Source organism: Miscanthus floridulus, chromosome 6 (assembly GCF_019320115.1).
Source record: "Miscanthus floridulus cultivar M001 chromosome 6, ASM1932011v1, whole genome shotgun sequence".
In the NCBI taxonomy this organism is placed as follows: Eukaryota; Viridiplantae; Streptophyta; class Magnoliopsida; order Poales; family Poaceae; genus Miscanthus; species Miscanthus floridulus.
This window is the reverse complement of record NC_089585.1, coordinates 24,846,366-24,863,385: the sequence shown is the minus strand read 5'-3', so window position 1 is coordinate 24,863,385 and position 17,020 is coordinate 24,846,366. Positions and strand designations below refer to the sequence as shown.

At 43.8% G+C, this 17,020-nt stretch overlaps 2 protein-coding genes across 6 annotated transcripts; one reads left to right on the top strand and one right to left on the bottom strand.

Annotated features, from left to right (window-relative positions):
- Nucleotides 1–1,378: 1,378 nt before the first annotated feature.
- Nucleotides 1,379–13,179, bottom strand: LOC136457886 (uncharacterized). 5 transcript variants are annotated; one of them, XM_066457897.1, is made up of 5 exons: nucleotides 12,899–13,179; nucleotides 10,412–10,477; nucleotides 10,247–10,315; nucleotides 10,008–10,076; nucleotides 1,379–1,453 (listed from the first exon to the last, which is right to left on the bottom strand). In XM_066457897.1, the coding sequence occupies exons 1-5, from the start codon at nucleotides 12,954–12,956 to the stop codon at nucleotides 1,413–1,415; spliced, it is 303 nt and encodes a 100-aa protein (XP_066313994.1). In that variant the 5' UTR covers nucleotides 12,957–13,179; the 3' UTR covers nucleotides 1,379–1,412. The 5 variants fall into 5 exon arrangements, 2 of the variants coding, with proteins under 2 accessions (XP_066313994.1, XP_066313993.1); XR_010759838.1 differs by lacking the exon at nucleotides 1,379–1,453 and adding an exon at nucleotides 9,335–9,912 and having other exon boundaries at nucleotides 10,412–10,543; nucleotides 12,891–13,179; XR_010759839.1 differs by lacking the exon at nucleotides 1,379–1,453 and adding an exon at nucleotides 9,335–9,912 and having other exon boundaries at nucleotides 10,433–10,477; nucleotides 12,891–13,179.
- Nucleotides 13,180–13,692: 513 nt separating this feature from the next.
- Nucleotides 13,693–15,625, top strand: LOC136457885 (UDP-glycosyltransferase 92A1-like). Its single transcript, XM_066457895.1, has 2 exons — nucleotides 13,693–15,391; nucleotides 15,477–15,625. The coding sequence occupies exon 1, from the start codon at nucleotides 13,771–13,773 to the stop codon at nucleotides 15,220–15,222; it is 1,452 nt and encodes a 483-aa protein (XP_066313992.1). The 5' UTR covers nucleotides 13,693–13,770; the 3' UTR covers nucleotides 15,223–15,391; nucleotides 15,477–15,625.
- Nucleotides 15,626–17,020: the final 1,395 nt, after the last annotated feature.

The window sequence follows — 17,020 nt, the reverse complement described above, 5'->3', positions numbered from 1 at the left end:
TTTTGATAGTTGGAGTACCGGTACTAGATGATTTTATAGTTGAGGGTTAAAATTAGATCGACACAATAGTTGAGGGGGCCAAAAGTGGACTTAATCCTAAAGAATAATGCTACTACCCATCCTAGAAAAAAAACTATAATCATATATTTGAATTAAAGTCAAACTATGTATAAAACAATATCAACATTTACATCTCTAAATAAGTTACTATAAGAATATATTCAACAATTAATGATGATACTTGTAAATCATTATAAATATTATTATTATTGCATATTTAACTTACTTATTAAAGTTAATATTGACTGATCAACGGAGAAGTCACAATTGAGCCTGTTTTTTAGCACTACTTCAGTAACAACTGACTGGTTGATCACAAGCCTAATTCCTCCAAACCCATTCGGGATTTTTATCCAAATAATTGAAAAATGAAGCAAGCGTTTATTCAACAAATATAACATAGGGTTCATGAGGCTCAAAAGGCTTACACTGGTTCAACTGCGATTAGCTTTTAATGAGTCATGATTTTAGCAATTGAGTAGCAACAAGTTTATCACAAGCCCATATAAACACATGATCAGGTAAACATGAATAATGAATAGCATAAATAGTAATCATTAATGAGCATCTTCATCATCGGTATCATCAGTGTTCATCATCTATTCCGTAAGGGTTCCAAGACCGCTCGTGACCGTGAGCATGGCTGATATATCAGTTTTACACTCTACAGAGATTGTACACTTTCACTGTGAGTCGTGATTTACCCTTTCGCTCGAGATAGCTAATCTCTTGACCCACTTCTAAGGAAGGTCGATAGGGTTCACTATGAAGCCTTTCAAAGGTTCGTCTAACAAGTTAGGGCTATTAGATTCACTCGGCAAACAGATGTAGAGCCCTCCTTCTCGATGGCACAATGACACGTAGCCTATACACAAGGAGACAGAGGTCGCACTATGTCCGATTTGGTAAGCCATTCTTATGTCAATAAAGGTAACCACTAACAAGCTAAAAAAGGTCCTCATACTAAACTAAAGCTAGAGCCATATAGCCCTCATAGCTGTACTGTAAGTCTCGGATGTTCGCTTACAGATAAGTCCTTAGGGAGAGGAATCTATAGAACTATAATAGTAGCCCAATACTCTGGCCCCCTTGTTCTATGTTGCTAAAAAGTATCTTTTAGTGTTTATTGCATATAACATTAGTCAAGTTATAAGATCATGGCTTAGTTGAGCACTAGCATCATACTACCCAATGCAATACCCCATAGGTAATAAGGTACGAGGTAACAAAGTACTAGGAAATCCTTAGTGGTAATAAAGGTAGAAACATACAGCATGAATTAAATGATTAAAGGTGTATAGGACAACAAAGGAAGATCCCATGCTATACTTTTCTTCTTCAAGTCCAAAACTTCAAAGAAACTCCTTCTTGATCAACACGTAAAGCTCACCGACTGGACATGATCATAAAGCACCACACAAGCATCCATGCAATCATGCACGAAGCAAACAATAGAACTAAATTAGAACTGTACATCAAACAGCATAAACAGTAAGTAAAAAGGTTTTAAAGATGTTTTACACATTGCTATGAACACACAGATACGAAAAGCACGCTAATCGGAGGTATAACAGAAAAGTTATGAATTAAACAAGATTTCCTTTAATAAAATAATAGATAAATCTAACCTTGAATTTCAAAAGTTAAAAACATGTTTAATAATAGGATGAACATGTAGATTATGCAATTACGAATCTAACACAACTTAAACGTGTCAAATCGGAGTTAAAACGAAGAAGTTATGGCCTAAAGAAAACTAGTGGTAAAACTGTAAATAGATGAAAACGTATTTTGAATCTACTAGAAAGAAACTACGCTTCCAGAATAGGAAAACGTATTCTGGGAGTACGCCTTGGACTGTGGGTTCTATTTAGGTAAAACTGAGGGTCTCTTTTGCAAAAATCGCAGCGAAGGGGTACGGTTGGATTTGAGCCGTCGGATCGAGATTGGACGGTGAGGATTAGAAGAGGGAGGGAGATGAGCAGACCATGGGTTGATTTAGTAAAAGTCGGGGGGTCTCTTTAGCAAAAAGGCGACAAAAGGGTATGTTCTAATCTGATCCGTTGATTGCGGATCTGACGGTTGGAATCGAAGGGAGGGATGGGGTCACCGACGCACAAGGAGCCAACGGCGGCGCCATGGCCGGAGAGCAGAGGACCTCACTGGCGTACTTAGGGAAGGACCTATGGCCATGGCGGAGTGAACCGAGAGCACGGGAAGAAAGAGAAAAACAAGGTGAGCTCACCACAGGCAATCCTCGGCGGCGTGGAGAGGACGGAGATGGCGCGGTGCTCGGCGGCGACAGCGGCTAGGGCTTCGAGCTCGGTGGCGGCGTTGTAGCTAGGCAAGCGAGGCGGCTGCTCTAGGGTTATGCGGGGCAAAACGGCGCTAAGCGGGTGTAAGGATAATGGACCCTTGGCCCATTTACTTTAGATTTTGGTGTTTGATGACCAACACAACCAAATTAGACTAATGAATTTGCAAGTGTTTGTTCTGTAGTTCAGTAGGGTGCAAGACATAACTTGGATGAAGGCGACGTGATGATCCGATGATCAACACCTCAAGAAAGACCTTAGAAGCATAAGAGAAGACCCAAGATATCAAGCAAAGTCCAAAGCATGAAGATTGGAATCAAGCCGTACGCAAGATTGCGAAGAAATGAGCTCACTATGGTGACCGGACGCTAGACCGAACGCTGGGCAAGTGGCTCGATAGACAGGCGACCGGACGCTGGACTAGACGCTGGCGGCAACCGATCGGACGTAGGACAAGCAGCGTCTGATCAAGTACAGTAAGGTTCCAGAGCGGCAAATCTATGATCGAACGCGTCTGGTGGTAGGCGACCGGACACTGGCCAGCGTCCAATCAGCACATTGCTGGCTCAACGGTCGGGACGACCGAACGCATCCGGTCAGGACGATTCATCGTCCGATCAGTAGCAGAATTATGGGAGTTCGACCTCAATGGCTACTTTCTCAGTGGGGCTTATAAATACAATCCCCAACCGGCCATTTAAGAAGTGTAGAGCTAAGGAAACATACCAAGGGTGTTGATACACCATTTTAGTGATCTCCACTTGCATAGAGCTTAGTGATTCATTAGGTGATTAGCGTAGGTGCTTAGCGAAGTGCTTAGATTGATTAGACCACCGCTCATGCGCTTGCTCTAGGTTTAGGCCTAGTGTTTAGTGAGGTTTGCATACCTCTTACCACTCGGTACTTGTGAGCACCATTATTGTACATCGGAGGGGCTTGAAGTCTTGCGAGATCACACCAACCGCGTTTGTGGTGTGGCCGCCACCGTGTACCGGAGGGAACACGGCCCATGGCGTTTTGGCTGGAAGCTTGATAGTGAAGATGGCGAGGAGCATCTAGGAGAGGCTTGCCGAAAGGCACGTCGGAGACCCACTTGCGCATGGGGAAGGCCCGAGGCTATCCACGAAGTTACCCAACCGGGAGCTTGGCCCTTGCGAGGGATTTCTTGCGAAGGGCTCTAACGAGGACTAGGGGAAGCTTGAGCGCTTCTCGATACCTCGGTAAAAATATCGGAGTCGTCGATGGGAGTTTGCATATCTCTACCTTGCTCTTTAGCTTCCGCATTTATATTGATTACTTTACTACGTTAGCGGTAGAGATATCAATACACTAGCAAAACCATAGCTGCATATCTAGATAGTTTATCTATTGCATAGGTTTTGCTAGGGTTAGAAAAAGAGGCCTTAGTTTTGAAGTAGATTTTTTAAGTTGCCTAATTCACCCCCCCTCTTAGGCGTCACGGTCCTCTTCAATCGGTATCAAAGCCGGTTGGCTCAATTTGGACCTTTGGCTTAACCACCATTGAGCCGACACCATTTAGAGTGGTTGGGATGGATACCGCTAGGCCTTCGCACTTTGATGGCACTAACTTCCCATACTATAAAGCTAGAATAGCTTACCATCTTGAGGCAGTTGATTTGGGTGTATGGAGAGTCACTCGTGACGAGATGAAATCCATTAAGAATCCAGAAAACCCCACAAAGAGTGATGAAAAAGAAATACATTTCAATGCTAGAGCAAAAAATTGCTTGTTTGAATCATTTAACATGGATGTGTTTAACCAAGTGTTCACTTTAAATACGGTACATGAAATTTGGTTAAAACTCCAAGAGCTCTATGATGGCACAAGTAATGTCCGTGAGCAAAAACATTAGTCTAGCTAAATAAAATTATGATTCCTTTATAATGAATGATGATGAGCTTGTTCGTGACATGTATTCTCGTTTGAATCTAATTATCAATGGGCTCCATTCAATAGGATTAATAAAGCTAGATGATGCGGACATCGTAAGGAAGATCATCTCCGTGTTACCACAAAAGAAATATGCAAGCATCATCACCATCCTTCACAACATGGAGAACTTGAGCACCATGACCTCGGGCATTGTAATTGGCAAGCTAATGGCATTTGAAATGTCACATAAGATGAGTCAAGAAGAAGCCACTTCATCAAGCAAAGGCAAAGCTCTCGCATGTAGCGAGAAAAAGAAAATGAAGGGCAAACAAGTTGAGACAAGCTCAAGCTCAAGCTCCTCAAGTGAAGATGACGATGATGATGATGATGATGATGAAGATCCAAGTGATGATGATCAATCTTCCTCCTCCACCTCCGACCTTGATGAAGAATCAATCAAACTTATCAACAAGGTGGAGAAGATGATCCAAAGGCTAAATGTCAAGGGTGTGCCCATCCAAATCAAAGATTTCATTTTCACAAATCAAAGAAATGAGCAAAAAAAGAGAGGATGCTATGGATGCGGCGAGTTGGAGCACTTTGTAGAAGTTTGTCCAAACAAGCCCACACCCAAGACAAAGAAGAAGGCGTGCAAGTATCAAGCTCTCACATCAATAAGGTCATGGGATGATTCTTCAAGTGAAGAAGAACCCCATCACAAGAGGCGAGGCAGCATGCACTCATCATCAAGCTCTTCTCATGTGTGCCTTATGGCATGAGGTAACGAAAGCTCTTCCTCTAGTGAGAGTGATAGTGATGATGATATGCCTTCTTATCATGAACTTGTGCAAGAAAATCTTAATTATGTTAAAGCTTGCACTAGTCAACAAAAGAAGCTCAAAAGTTTAAAAGAAAAGCTAGATAGTTCACGAAAAGCATACAAAACCTTGCTTGAATAATATGAGAACTTTGCTAATCTCAATGTTGAACTATCTACTAAAATTGAGAAACTTGAGGCTAGTGCAACAACAAATGCATGCACAATCAATGATGAGCAACTTGTAAAGAAAAATGAATAATTAAAAGAAAAGTTAGCTAGCTCACAAGAAGTATATAATAGTTTGCTTGCTAAAATGGAAACCATGTGCAAACATTGTGATGAGCTAACTAATAAAGTTGCTAATCCTGAAGCCGTTAGCACAACCCCCACTAAGGCATCTAAAAAGAAAAGTTCTATCTTTAACATGTCCAAAAAGGATGCCTCTACTTCTTGTAATGATTTATGTTTAGACTCACCTTTATGCAACCAAGTTTGTGTTGAGAAAGTTGTTGTAGATATATGCACACAAGAGGTTACAAAGGAGAATGAGCAACTCAAGCAAGAAGTAGCTCGCCTCACCAAGGACTTGACTCAAGTGAAAGGCAAGGCGAAGCAAACCCAACTTCATCAAGATAACATCGTCAAGGGAGTGAAGAAGCTTGATAAAGGACAAACCGTGGTTTGTTACGTGTGCCACAAGGAAGGTCACAAGTCCTATGAGTGCAAGGTGAAGAATGGGGAAGGAGCAAAGAAGGAGAAAAAGCAAACAAGCAAGCTCTCCAACACCTACACCAACAAGGTGGACAAGAAGGCATCCACACCTTATCTCTTGAAGAAGAAGAAAAATAGCAAGGTGGTGGCTATCAATGTGAACAAGCAAGCCAACAATGGGGTCAAACGCTTTTGGGTGCCAAAGGAAATTATTTCCAACATGAAGAGCACCAAGAAGATTTGAATCCCAAAAGGAAAGTGAGAAGTTCGATGGACTTCGGGCAATTTGGAGACTTGGCAAAGTATGGGTGCATTTCATGGGGTGCATCATGATGGACAAAATCATTGCCAAGTGGGTTAGTGAATACTATGGACCCAAATTCCCCTTCCCACGTTAGGTAACTAGATGTTATTACTTTTTAATTGGTACATCTTTCAATTGGTATTTCTTACAAATTGATATCTTAAGCATCTAGTTACTCTTCATGCCTAGGTTTGCATTTGCATGCTTATATCTTTTGTCGTGCATACACTAGGTATATCTTATGGTAGGCTTGCTCGGTCTCTTTTTTTAACCCTTGGAGCAAACCTACATGGTTTAAAATTGTTTAGGAGCACGACACATAGCTTGTCTTACTATTGTTCATCTAATATGTGCCAAAGTCCAAATTGTAGATAATCTCTCCTAAATATCTATTTTGAAAATGATTCTCACATTCATGAGATGTCATCTTTCAAGTGGTATTTTTTATTCTAAAATCAATGTGTATGATTTCTACAAAGTATTCTACACTTGTGTGCACAAATTTAGGGGGAGGATTACTCTACAAGTTGGATGCCTTGAGACTAACATCTTTTCAAGCTTATCATGTGTGTAGTAGTCTCATTGCAAGGAAAATGGAGTCCTCGGAGCTAAGCATCATACTTCAAATATCCACCACCTATTGCAAGTGATAGAAATCAATTTGGTTTCCACATGTGGTATTTCTAAACCAATATCATCATGTTGATTTCATTTTAACATTTATATGCTTTCTCCATGCATTATATAGATTAAATTTCCTTGTGCAATAATGTGCCAATTATGCATATACTTTGCTTTCTATCATATGTATGCATATATTTAGGGGGAGCTTAATCTATATAATGTGAGAGTCAAATTTAGTGACCTATTCCATTCTAAATTCAAAGGATCACAAAGTTTGACCCTCTCTTGTGCCAGATTCCAAAGGGGGAGAATTTAGAGGACCAAAGGCAAGCATTAATATAAGGTGTAATGGTCCGAAAAAGGAAGGATAGTGGATTATGGATTGCCTATGTATTGGGAAAATTTGTAGGAAGTAAGGCTTAAATCCATAATGTCACATGGAGACATTTGCAAAGGCAAGATAAGTTTTATGTAGTATCATTTAGTTTTACAAAGAAGCATCTTTCAACATCACATAACCTTGCCCCTTGCACTGCATCGTAGCAAGTAGGTAGTTTTTAACTTCCAAATTCTTATTATTTGCTTGTTTTGGTCGTGTTGGCATCAATCACCAAAAATGGGGAGATTGTAAGGATAATGGACCCTTGGCCCATTTACTTTGGATTTTGGTGTTTGATGACCAACACAACCAAATTGGACTAATGAATTTGCAAGTGTTTGTTTTGTAGTTCAATAGGGTGCAAGACGTAACTTGGACGAAGGCGACGTGATGATCCGATGATCAACACCTCAAGAAAGACCTTAGAAGCACAAGAGAAGACCCAAGATATCAAGCAAAGTCCAAAGCATGAAGATTAGAACCAAGCCGTACGCAAGATCGTGAAGAAATGAGCTCACTGTGGTGACCGAACGCTAAACCGGACGCTGGATCGAACGGTGGCGGCAACCGACCGAACGCAGGACAGCAGCGTCCGATCAAGTATAGTAAGGTTCCAGAGTGGAAAATCTACGACCGAACGCGTCCGATGGCAGGCGATCGGACGTTGGCCAGCGTCTGATCAGCACATTGCTGGCTCAACGACCGGGATGACCGAACGCGTCCGGTCAGGACGATTCAGCGTCCGGTCTGGACGATTCAGCGTCCGGTGAGTAGCAGAATTGCGAGAGTTCGACCCCAACGGCTACTTTCTTAGTGGGGCTTATAAATACAACCCCCAACCGTCCATTTGAGAAGTGTGGAGCTGATGAAACATACCAAGGGTGTTGATACACCATTTTAGTGATCTCCACTTGCATAGAGCTTAGTGATTCATTAGGTGATTAGCGTAGGTGCTTTGCGAAGTGCTTAGGTTGATTAGACCATCGCTCATGCGCTTGCTCTAGGTTTAGGCCTAGTGTTTGGTGAGGTTTACATACCTCTTATTACTCAGTGCTTGTGAGCACCATTGTTGTACATCGGAGGGGCTTGAAGTCTTGCGAGATCACACCAACCGCGTTTGTGGTGTGACCGCCACCGTGTACCGGAGGGAACAAGGCCCGTGGCGTTTCAGCCAGAAGCTTGATAGTGAAGACGGTGGGGAGCATCTGGAAGAGGCTTGCTGGAAGGCACGTCGGAGACCCACTTACGCATGGGGAAGGCCCGAGGCTATCCACGAAGTTACCCGACCAGGAGCTTGGCCCTTGCGAGGGATTTCTTGCGAGGAGCTCCAACGAGGACTAGGGGGAAGCCTGTGCGCTTCTCGATACCTCGGTAAAAATACCAGAGTCATCGACGAGAGTTTGCATATCTCTACCTTGCTCTTTAGCTTCCGCATTTACATTGATTACTTTACTACGTTAGCGGTAGAGATAGCAACACACTAGTAAAACCATAGCTGCACATCTAGATAGTTTATCTATTGCATAGGTTTTGCTAGGGTTAGAAAAAGAGGCCTTAGTTTTGAAGTAGATTTTTTAAGTTGCCTAATTCACCCCCCTCTTAGGCGTCACAGTCCCCTTCAGCGGGCACTATTTATGGCCGGGGAAGCGACATGGGGAACACGGCAACCGGCGTCACGGGGCAAAGGTGGAGTCCTACGGCGGCGGGGTCCGCTTCGGGTACGCGAGGTAGAGGACGGCGTGAGGTAGGAGACGACCGACAGGTGGGTCCCACCAGTCAGCGACTGCGCACGGTGAGGAGGCGGGGCACGTCCGCGTGGTGCTGGGCCGTGATGGCGCACTAGGCCACGAGTGAAGGGAAGGAGGAGAGAGCATTGGGCCAGCTGACAGGGTGGGCTCACTGGAAAGGGAGCAGGCTACGGGAGAGGAGAGAGAGTGAGAGAGAGATGTGCTGGGCTACTGGGCCAGATTGAGAGGAGAGAGGTTTTCCATTTTCCTATTTTAAAAACAATTTCAAATATATACCAAATTGAATTTGAATATGGTTTAAAATACAGTTTCCAATTCAAATAAAAATGAGCAATTTTGGTAAGTTTTCCAAAAAAAATTTTACAACCTTTTAAATTCTTTTATTTTCTAATTTTCTTTTCTTTTATTTCAAATCCATTTTGAAATTCATTTTCAAAAGCATTTTGAATTCATTTTGAATTTTGGATTCAACCACTCATTGCAATAAAGCAAATGCACCAACATGTATGCACATCCATGTTGCTACTCCTTATGATAAATTTTAATTTAAAGAAAAATATTCTTTTTCTTATATTTCATGTGCACAAAAATTCATAAATTAATCATTTTAAACCTATTTTCAAAATTGAATTTTTTAGGGTGTTACACAAGGAAAATACCCGACCCATAGAGCAAATCGAACATTAGGAAAGGGTATCGACTACAGGAATATGAAGAACACAGGTACAACAAGGAAGAATGGGGGACAAATCACAAATCAGAGAGGCTTAATGGATCTCTGTTGAGAGAGCTCCTTTGGCGTTGGGGTTAGGAATAGGGGAGCTTGCCGGTACAATCATTGGCCCACAACGACGAGAAGAAATCACCTTCTGGCTTCTACTCAGTCTACTGGAAATAGCATGCGGACCGAGTAAAATACAAAATTAATGGCTGGAATGAGAGAACGAACCATGGACTCCTATAAATATACCACAAGATAATATATTTTCGGGTGTACCTGCTCTTCAGTCGAACTATTAGCATATGCATCTAGAATTTTGTGAGGAGGAAGAATAGCCTATATGCACTAGGAATGAAAACTTTAAGAAATTAAATATGTGGACAAATGAACTACTTGCACAGAAGAAATATCGTAAATGTCTCTAAAATTACCTGCAACCATCTTCACATACTGCATGTTATAAAAAGCACCAAACTGAAGTGTTGTAACTTGCAATGTAGCTACATATATCAGAAAGAATTCAACAACAGCTTGATCCGTCAAAAACATACGAATGCAGAAGCGTGAGGCTTGTTACTAGTGTAACTTATCATAATTCCCAAACACTGGGCAAAAAGATATTATTTTCCCATACATCAATTAAAATCAATCAATTATAGGTGTCCTTTACCTCTGTTAGACATTGAAGTGTAAGATTCTGATAAGTAGCCATAGGGAAGAACTTCAGTAATGTCTCCCGCTAAATAAAAAATAAGAAAAAAGGGGTAAGGCCCAGTGTTTTCATTGGCACAACACACATTCAGTCACTCACAAAGTTCAGCTATCATCAACATACCATAAGGGTTGTGGAACTTACATACACCATAAGGGCTCCAGGCTCCTGCTTCAGTTCTTCCATCACCTATAGAAGTTCAATAATCATGTGTAGTTTCTGATTGCTTGCTGGACCAAGCAATCCTTTCTATGTCTAGAATGTAGGGAGCCAATCATGTAGAATAGACAACAAATTCAAGTCACAAAAGAATAAGCATAGCCGCATCCCCATATCATGATAACAGGATCAAAGCTTTATTAGTAATTAAGTAGTATGTAATAGACAAATCACTGCATGCACAGCCAGACCTACAGACCGAGAACAACTCAGATGACCCTAGCAACACAAGCAAGCACCATTTGCTGACCACCACTATGGAGATTACAATTGAAACACTACCATCTCAATCACTCCACCTTCTTGAACATAATCTAAATCAAATAACCTGACACCTATATATTATTCAAAGATAATGACACACATAAATTCAAGTGCAATAGAATAGAATCATAAGAAGAACAAGAGTTTAAGAAAAACATTGGAATGCAAACTTAAAACCGAATAGGCTCCGTCACCAGAAGAAATTAAAGAAACTTTGCACCAAGTTATAAATTTAAGTAAATGCTGATAAGAAAACTTCACGCCCTAGAGAACTCACCCAAGAGCACACGCATACTGCACATCACATGAACAGAGCACACACGAGAGCCCAACTCTAAGCACTACAGCAGCAACAACTGCTGGCCGAGAACTATATATAATTAACATTGTACTTACATCTCTATTTTCCTTTTCCACAAAAGAGAAAGCACGCAAGCATTCTGAATTTTGGACAGATTTCTTTGATGTTGAAAATTAAAATTATGCAAAGAACATGTACATTTTAGCACTCCTGTAATTAACTTTATTTGCTCTCTTCTTAATTGGAAGGCAGGGCTCCTACCATTGCATTAAAAAAACATGCAAATCAATTCTTTGCTTGATCAAGATCCCAGTTTGAGCACTGCACGTTAACGTACCAGAATGGAAAAATAAGCATAAAAGTTCTAAATTGTACAATTTGGCTAAATTTCTTATTCAGTTCAGTTCACCTTTTTACAGCAAGCAAGCACAACTATGAGTAGTAGCGGTTCCTCCCCCCCCCCCCCCCCACACCTTTATCTGTATAGAGTGAGGGAGGTGCAACAATCAAGCTCCCAAACAAATTGAACATCAGGTACAACGAGGAAGGTGGGGATCACAAATCAGATAGCCTCATCACTGGATACTATATCTGTAACATCAAATTCAATGAGCTATAACTCACAAGCACATCTATTTGAGATACTTCCAGATCATGAGAAGTACAGTATTTAATTTTTAGAAGAAAAAAACTCACAGCTTGTTATATATCTAGCTTCCTGCAAGAATAACTCGAGCTTCAGACAATCATGTGCTAATTCAGAAGCTTACTTCTCAGAGTACCATAAAATTCTCACAAGGGGTAGTACTAGTAAGCTAGCTAGCAGACAATCGTGTACTAATAAGCTATCTAGTCAACCATGCATATTCATACAAAGCAACTTCAAAATGCAATCTATTTAGCTTCCTGCAAGCCATAAATATTATTGATTGAATAATTGTACAGAGCAGATAATTACACATGGATTTAAAAAGGCTACCTGACCTAGGTGCAGTGTAGTTTATCTTCATGCAGATCTAACAAGACATAATTGAAGATGACGAGGGTTCAATTGAGGCTTGAGTACAGAAACAGAGATATAAAGAGGAATGCTGGAAACTAGTATGAGGCTATACGCAAGTAGTATAGGGTAAAATAAAAAATGCTTCATCAATGACATTGTTGCGGGAGGGGCCGAGCTCAATTTGGCATGATGGCTAGTGGCTACTGCAGCTTAAGCAAATAATGTGCATCAATTGGGATTTACAAGCAAGCAAACCGTGGTGACACTGACATAGACACAAACACACAAGAGAAACGCGATCGCCATAGAGTTGCCCCGCTGCCTGAAAATAGAGAATCTGATTTCAGATATACCAACAAGGATGCCCGTTCCTAGGTTCTATTGGTTGCCCAAACACAAAGAAATAGAAAGGCCAAAAGTAGTGTATATGTCGTCCATCGGTCCTACCAAAAACAACAAGCAGAGTCTGCTGCTGCTGCATCTCATTGGGTTGGAGTTGCAGAAGAGGAGAGTTCAAATCAATCTGTAATTGGTGGATGCAGCTAACAAATAGCTGGTTCCTATTCTAGGTTAAGCACTGTTGTTGTTTCAGACACCCCGGAGCACAAGGTGCGGCTCACAAAGCCCAACATGTCGGCGGCGGAGCAGGTACAGGAGGTCGTCGCCTGCCTCCCGACACGGCTGGAAGCCACGCTAGACACCGACGTGCTGTCGCTAGACCTCAGGGAACAGATGAGGAACAGAGATCTACACAACAACAGCTAAATAGAGCAACAAACTTCATATCAAGGGAGCAAAGCGGCGAACGCAGGTACCTCCAGACCTCTAGCAATGGCAGACGAGGAGCGAGCAACCGATTCGGTGAGAGGGAGGCCACGCATAGAGACGGGGCGGCGAGGTGTTCTCTCGAATCGCCGCGACGCCAACACAAACAAGGGGAGCAAGCGCCGAACACACAAGTACCTCCCGAGCTCTGTCAATGGTAGACGACACCGAGCAACCGAATCAGTGAGGAGGAGGCGACGCACAGAGATGGGGCGCGGCGGAGCGGCGAGGTTGCCTCTCGAATCGCCTCTCTGGGCAGGAGAGCGTCGGAGGGGAGAAGACAATGGGGAGATGAGACAGCTAGAAACGGACATGCGCGATTCCCCATTTGAAACAGTAACACTCAGAGTGGGTCCGGCAAATCAGCGTCACAAGACAAATGGGTGTGACCAGACATCGATTCTTTATCTAGCGGACAAAAAATTCGTGTGCCAACAAAATAAAAAACACATAGGTGATGTATAGCATTTTTGAAATTTTTCCATTTAGATTGTGGATTCTATGAAACGATGACTAAACATTTTCTTTCCAGCCTAATAAAGTCTGAAATCGATTTATACGTACTGTGACATTTTAGCAGCGTAATAAAGTCTGAAATCGATTTATACGTACTGTGACATTTTAGCAGCGTAATAAAGTCTGAAATCGATTTATACGTACTGTGACATTTTAGCAGCCTAATAAAGTCTGAAATCGATTTATATGTACTGTGACATTTTAGCAGCAGAAATCGATTTATACGTACTGTGACATTTTAGCAGCCTAATAAAGTCTGAAATCGATTTATATGCACTGTGACATATTAGCACGGAGCATCGCTTCTTTCAACATTGCGGGAGCTCAAGCCAACAAGTTAGCTAGCTGCTCCCAATGATGGCCGCCGCCGCCAAGCATGTTGTGCTGTTCCCGTTCCCCGGTCAGGGCCACCTCTCCGCGTTCGTATCCGTCGCCGGCCTCCTACACGGCGCTCTCCCCGACGCCGCCATCACCCTCGTCTCCACCCCGCGCAACGTTGCCGCCCTCCGGACTACCGCGTGCTCCAACTCCAACTCGTCGTTCCTCGGCTTCCACGTGCTGCCCTTCACCCCGGCGGACCACGGCCTGCCTCCGGACTGCGAATCCTCCGACGCCATACAGCCCATGGCCATCTTCGACCTCATCGAGGCGTTCGAGGCGCTCGAGGCCGCGTTCGACGACTACCTCTCCGCCGCCGTCGCCGCGGCCGGCGGCAGTGGCCGCGACGTCTTCGTCGTCTCCGACCCGTTGACGGCGTGGACGGTGACCGCGTCCCGGCGCCGCGGGTGCGCGCACGCCTTCTTCGCCTCCTGCGGCGCGTACGGTACCGCCGTCCTGCACTCGCTCTGTAGCCACCTGCCCGTCCGGCCCGACCCGGCCACCGGCCGCGTCCACCTGCCCGAGTACCCCGAGGTTATAATCCACCGCTCGCAGGTCACCAAGCACGCATTGGGCCCGCCCGCCGTCAGCGACCGCGGCGCTAGATTCTTCGGCCGGCAGATCCCTCTCGGCTATGAGACGGACGCGGTGCTCATCAACACCGTGGAGGAGTTCGAGCCCAATGGTCTAGCCATGCTGCGGCGCACCCTCAAGATCCCGGTCTGCCCCATCGGCCCTCTCGTGCGCGCCACCAGCCTACCAACCTCGCCGGAGGCCGAGGCCGCCGTCGTGAGCTTCCTGGACTGCCACTCGCCATCGTCGGTGCTGTACATCTCATTCGGCTCCCAGAACTCTATACGAGCAGAGCACATGACGGAGCTGGCATTGGCCTTAGAGTCAGCCGGCCGGCCGTTCATCTGGGCTGTCAGGCCGCCGGTCGGACACGACATCAAGGGCGACTTCCGGGCCGACCAGTGGCTGCCGGACGGGTTCGAGGAGAGGGCGCGCACGAGCAACAGAGGACTCCTGGTACGCGGGTGGGCACCGCAGGTGAGGATCCTGGCGCACGCCTCGACGGGCGCCTTCCTGAGCCACTGCGGGTGGAACTCGGTGTTGGAGAGTGTGACGCATGGCGTGCCGATCATAGGCTGGCCGCTCTCCAGCGAGCAGTTCTACAACGCCAATATGCTTAAAGAGGAGTGGGGTGTGTGCGTGGAAGTGGCGAGGGGGGACGTGGAGGACACTGTCGTAAGCAGGGCTGCGCTTTTCGACGTGGTGGAGACGGTGATGGGTCAGACGGCGAAGGCCGCAGAGATGCGGCGGCAGTTGAGGGAGATCAAGGAGGTGATGGAGGTGTCCTGGAAGGAGGGGAGCGGGTCGTCGAGGAAGGCGATGGAGGATTTCTTGCGGGCGATGAATCTCCGGTGAAGTGAACAACTTCGTGTATTGCTCAATCTTTACCTGGAATCTTGTGCGCCATTGCAAATGGTGCTAAATTATGCTCGCCGGCTTCTGCAAATGCCTAAAGACAGATTGATCTAGCTCTGGGGTCTAGGTGTTTACCACTGAATGCCTAAATTATAGGCATCCAAACAAGGTAACGGAATGCCTAAATTATTGTCGGTTGCTGCAACTTGAGCTTCTGTAAAATGTAGATATAAAAGAATGTGTTTTTCCTGCAGAACAATTTACAAACCGCGGCTCTTTACTGAATTCTACAGTCAGTATATGTGACTGGAAGCAGTGTAGTGTTTGCAATCCCATGTAGTCTTGCAGATACATGCTGATCATGTGTCAGTGTTCTAAACAATAATGATCATATGTTGGTGTTTTTTTAATGCATGTGTTTGTGTTGAGCAAGCAGTTTCTATTTGACAGTTATGTTTTGTAACTGCAGCTCAAATCCTGCTCCAGTTGCACGAGTTTTTCTACATGCATCAATTCTTTCACATTGCACAAGTCTCTCACCAAATTCTTGTCTTAGCTGTAATATTAAGTTTTCTGTACCTATAATTCATATCCTATTTTCGCCGCTAGGATCTCAAATAATTCTAGTTTATCGTCTTAAAAGGGCATAGTGAATGTCATCATGGGTTGCACCATACATGTCCAAACTCAGCAACATCATTTGACTGAGCACATTGTGGTAATGAAAAAGTCTACTTCACCCCCTAATTATTGGCAATTGTCTATTTCACTCCCTCTAACATAGCCTCTCTAACATATCGAAGGTGAGTCAGCAATCAAAGTTTGACTACTTATGGTGTGTTTGGTTTGTGGAGCACCCCATGCTTCATGAGGTGATGCATCGTGAGTTCATCCCATGAATTTTGATGGAATCAACTCATTCCTCAAGCCCCTCTTAACATATCGAAGGTAAGTCAACAATCAAAGTTTGACTACATATGGTGTGTTTGGTTTGTGGAGCACCCCATGCTTTATGAGGTGATGCATCATGAGTTCATCCCATGAATTTTGGTGGAATCAACTCATCCTCATGTATTACTAACTATTAGCTTGTAAGGAATGAGGTGGTGATGGATCAACTCATTCCATTCCATAAACCAAATACAAAAAGTGAGGAGTAAGAAGATGATGGACTACCTCATTCCTTAAACCAAACACACCCATAGTTCCTCTAACATAACCCCTCTAATGTATCAAAGGTTGACTACATGGTTCCTTCAACTATAAAACCCAATATTATAGCCCGTAAAGCGGCAAAGAATGTGGCGTGATATGCATCAAGATTTCCAATCATTCCTGGACTGAACAATGCAAGTTTTTTTTTGAAACTAGGTGTAATTTCATTACTCAACGGCTAACAAATCGTTAGCGACAATAACATGAACAAATTCAGGAATGGAGCTAGCAGTTTGCTCCTCACCCTGATTACACAAATGACCCAGCGCAGCCAGCTCATGAGCAGCTCTGTTACACACCCGGCTCTTGAAAGAACACTCAAAACTAATCAAAGCGGAGGACACTAAAGACATTATCTCAGTGATGATCAAAACACCTATAGCCGCGTCATCATACTCATTGGTGGTAATCGCCTGAACCACCATCTTCGCATCAGTCTCAACAATAAGCCGGCCAATCCCCAAATCAACAGCTGACTGAATCCCATGTAGACAAGCAATGAGTTCAGCCTTAAAAGCATTTAGGAGATGATCTATCTTTCCTCTTCTAGAGACAACCACATCCCCTTCACTGTCTCGGACCA

Coding starts and splice junctions, on each gene's coding strand:
- LOC136457886 (XM_066457897.1), bottom strand. CDS start 12,956: ATGCGTGGCCTCCCTCTCACCGAATCGGTTGCTCGCTCCTCGTCTGCC. Junction 10,316..10,411: donor TAAGTTCCACAACCCTTATG/GTATGTTGATGA, acceptor TTTTTTATTTAG/CGGGAGACATTACTGAAGTT. Junction 10,077..10,246: donor CACTTCAATGTCTAACAGAG/GTAAAGGACACC, acceptor TGATATATGTAG/CTACATTGCAAGTTACAACA.
- LOC136457885 (XM_066457895.1), top strand. CDS start 13,771: ATGATGGCCGCCGCCGCCAAGCATGTTGTGCTGTTCCCGTTCCCCGGT.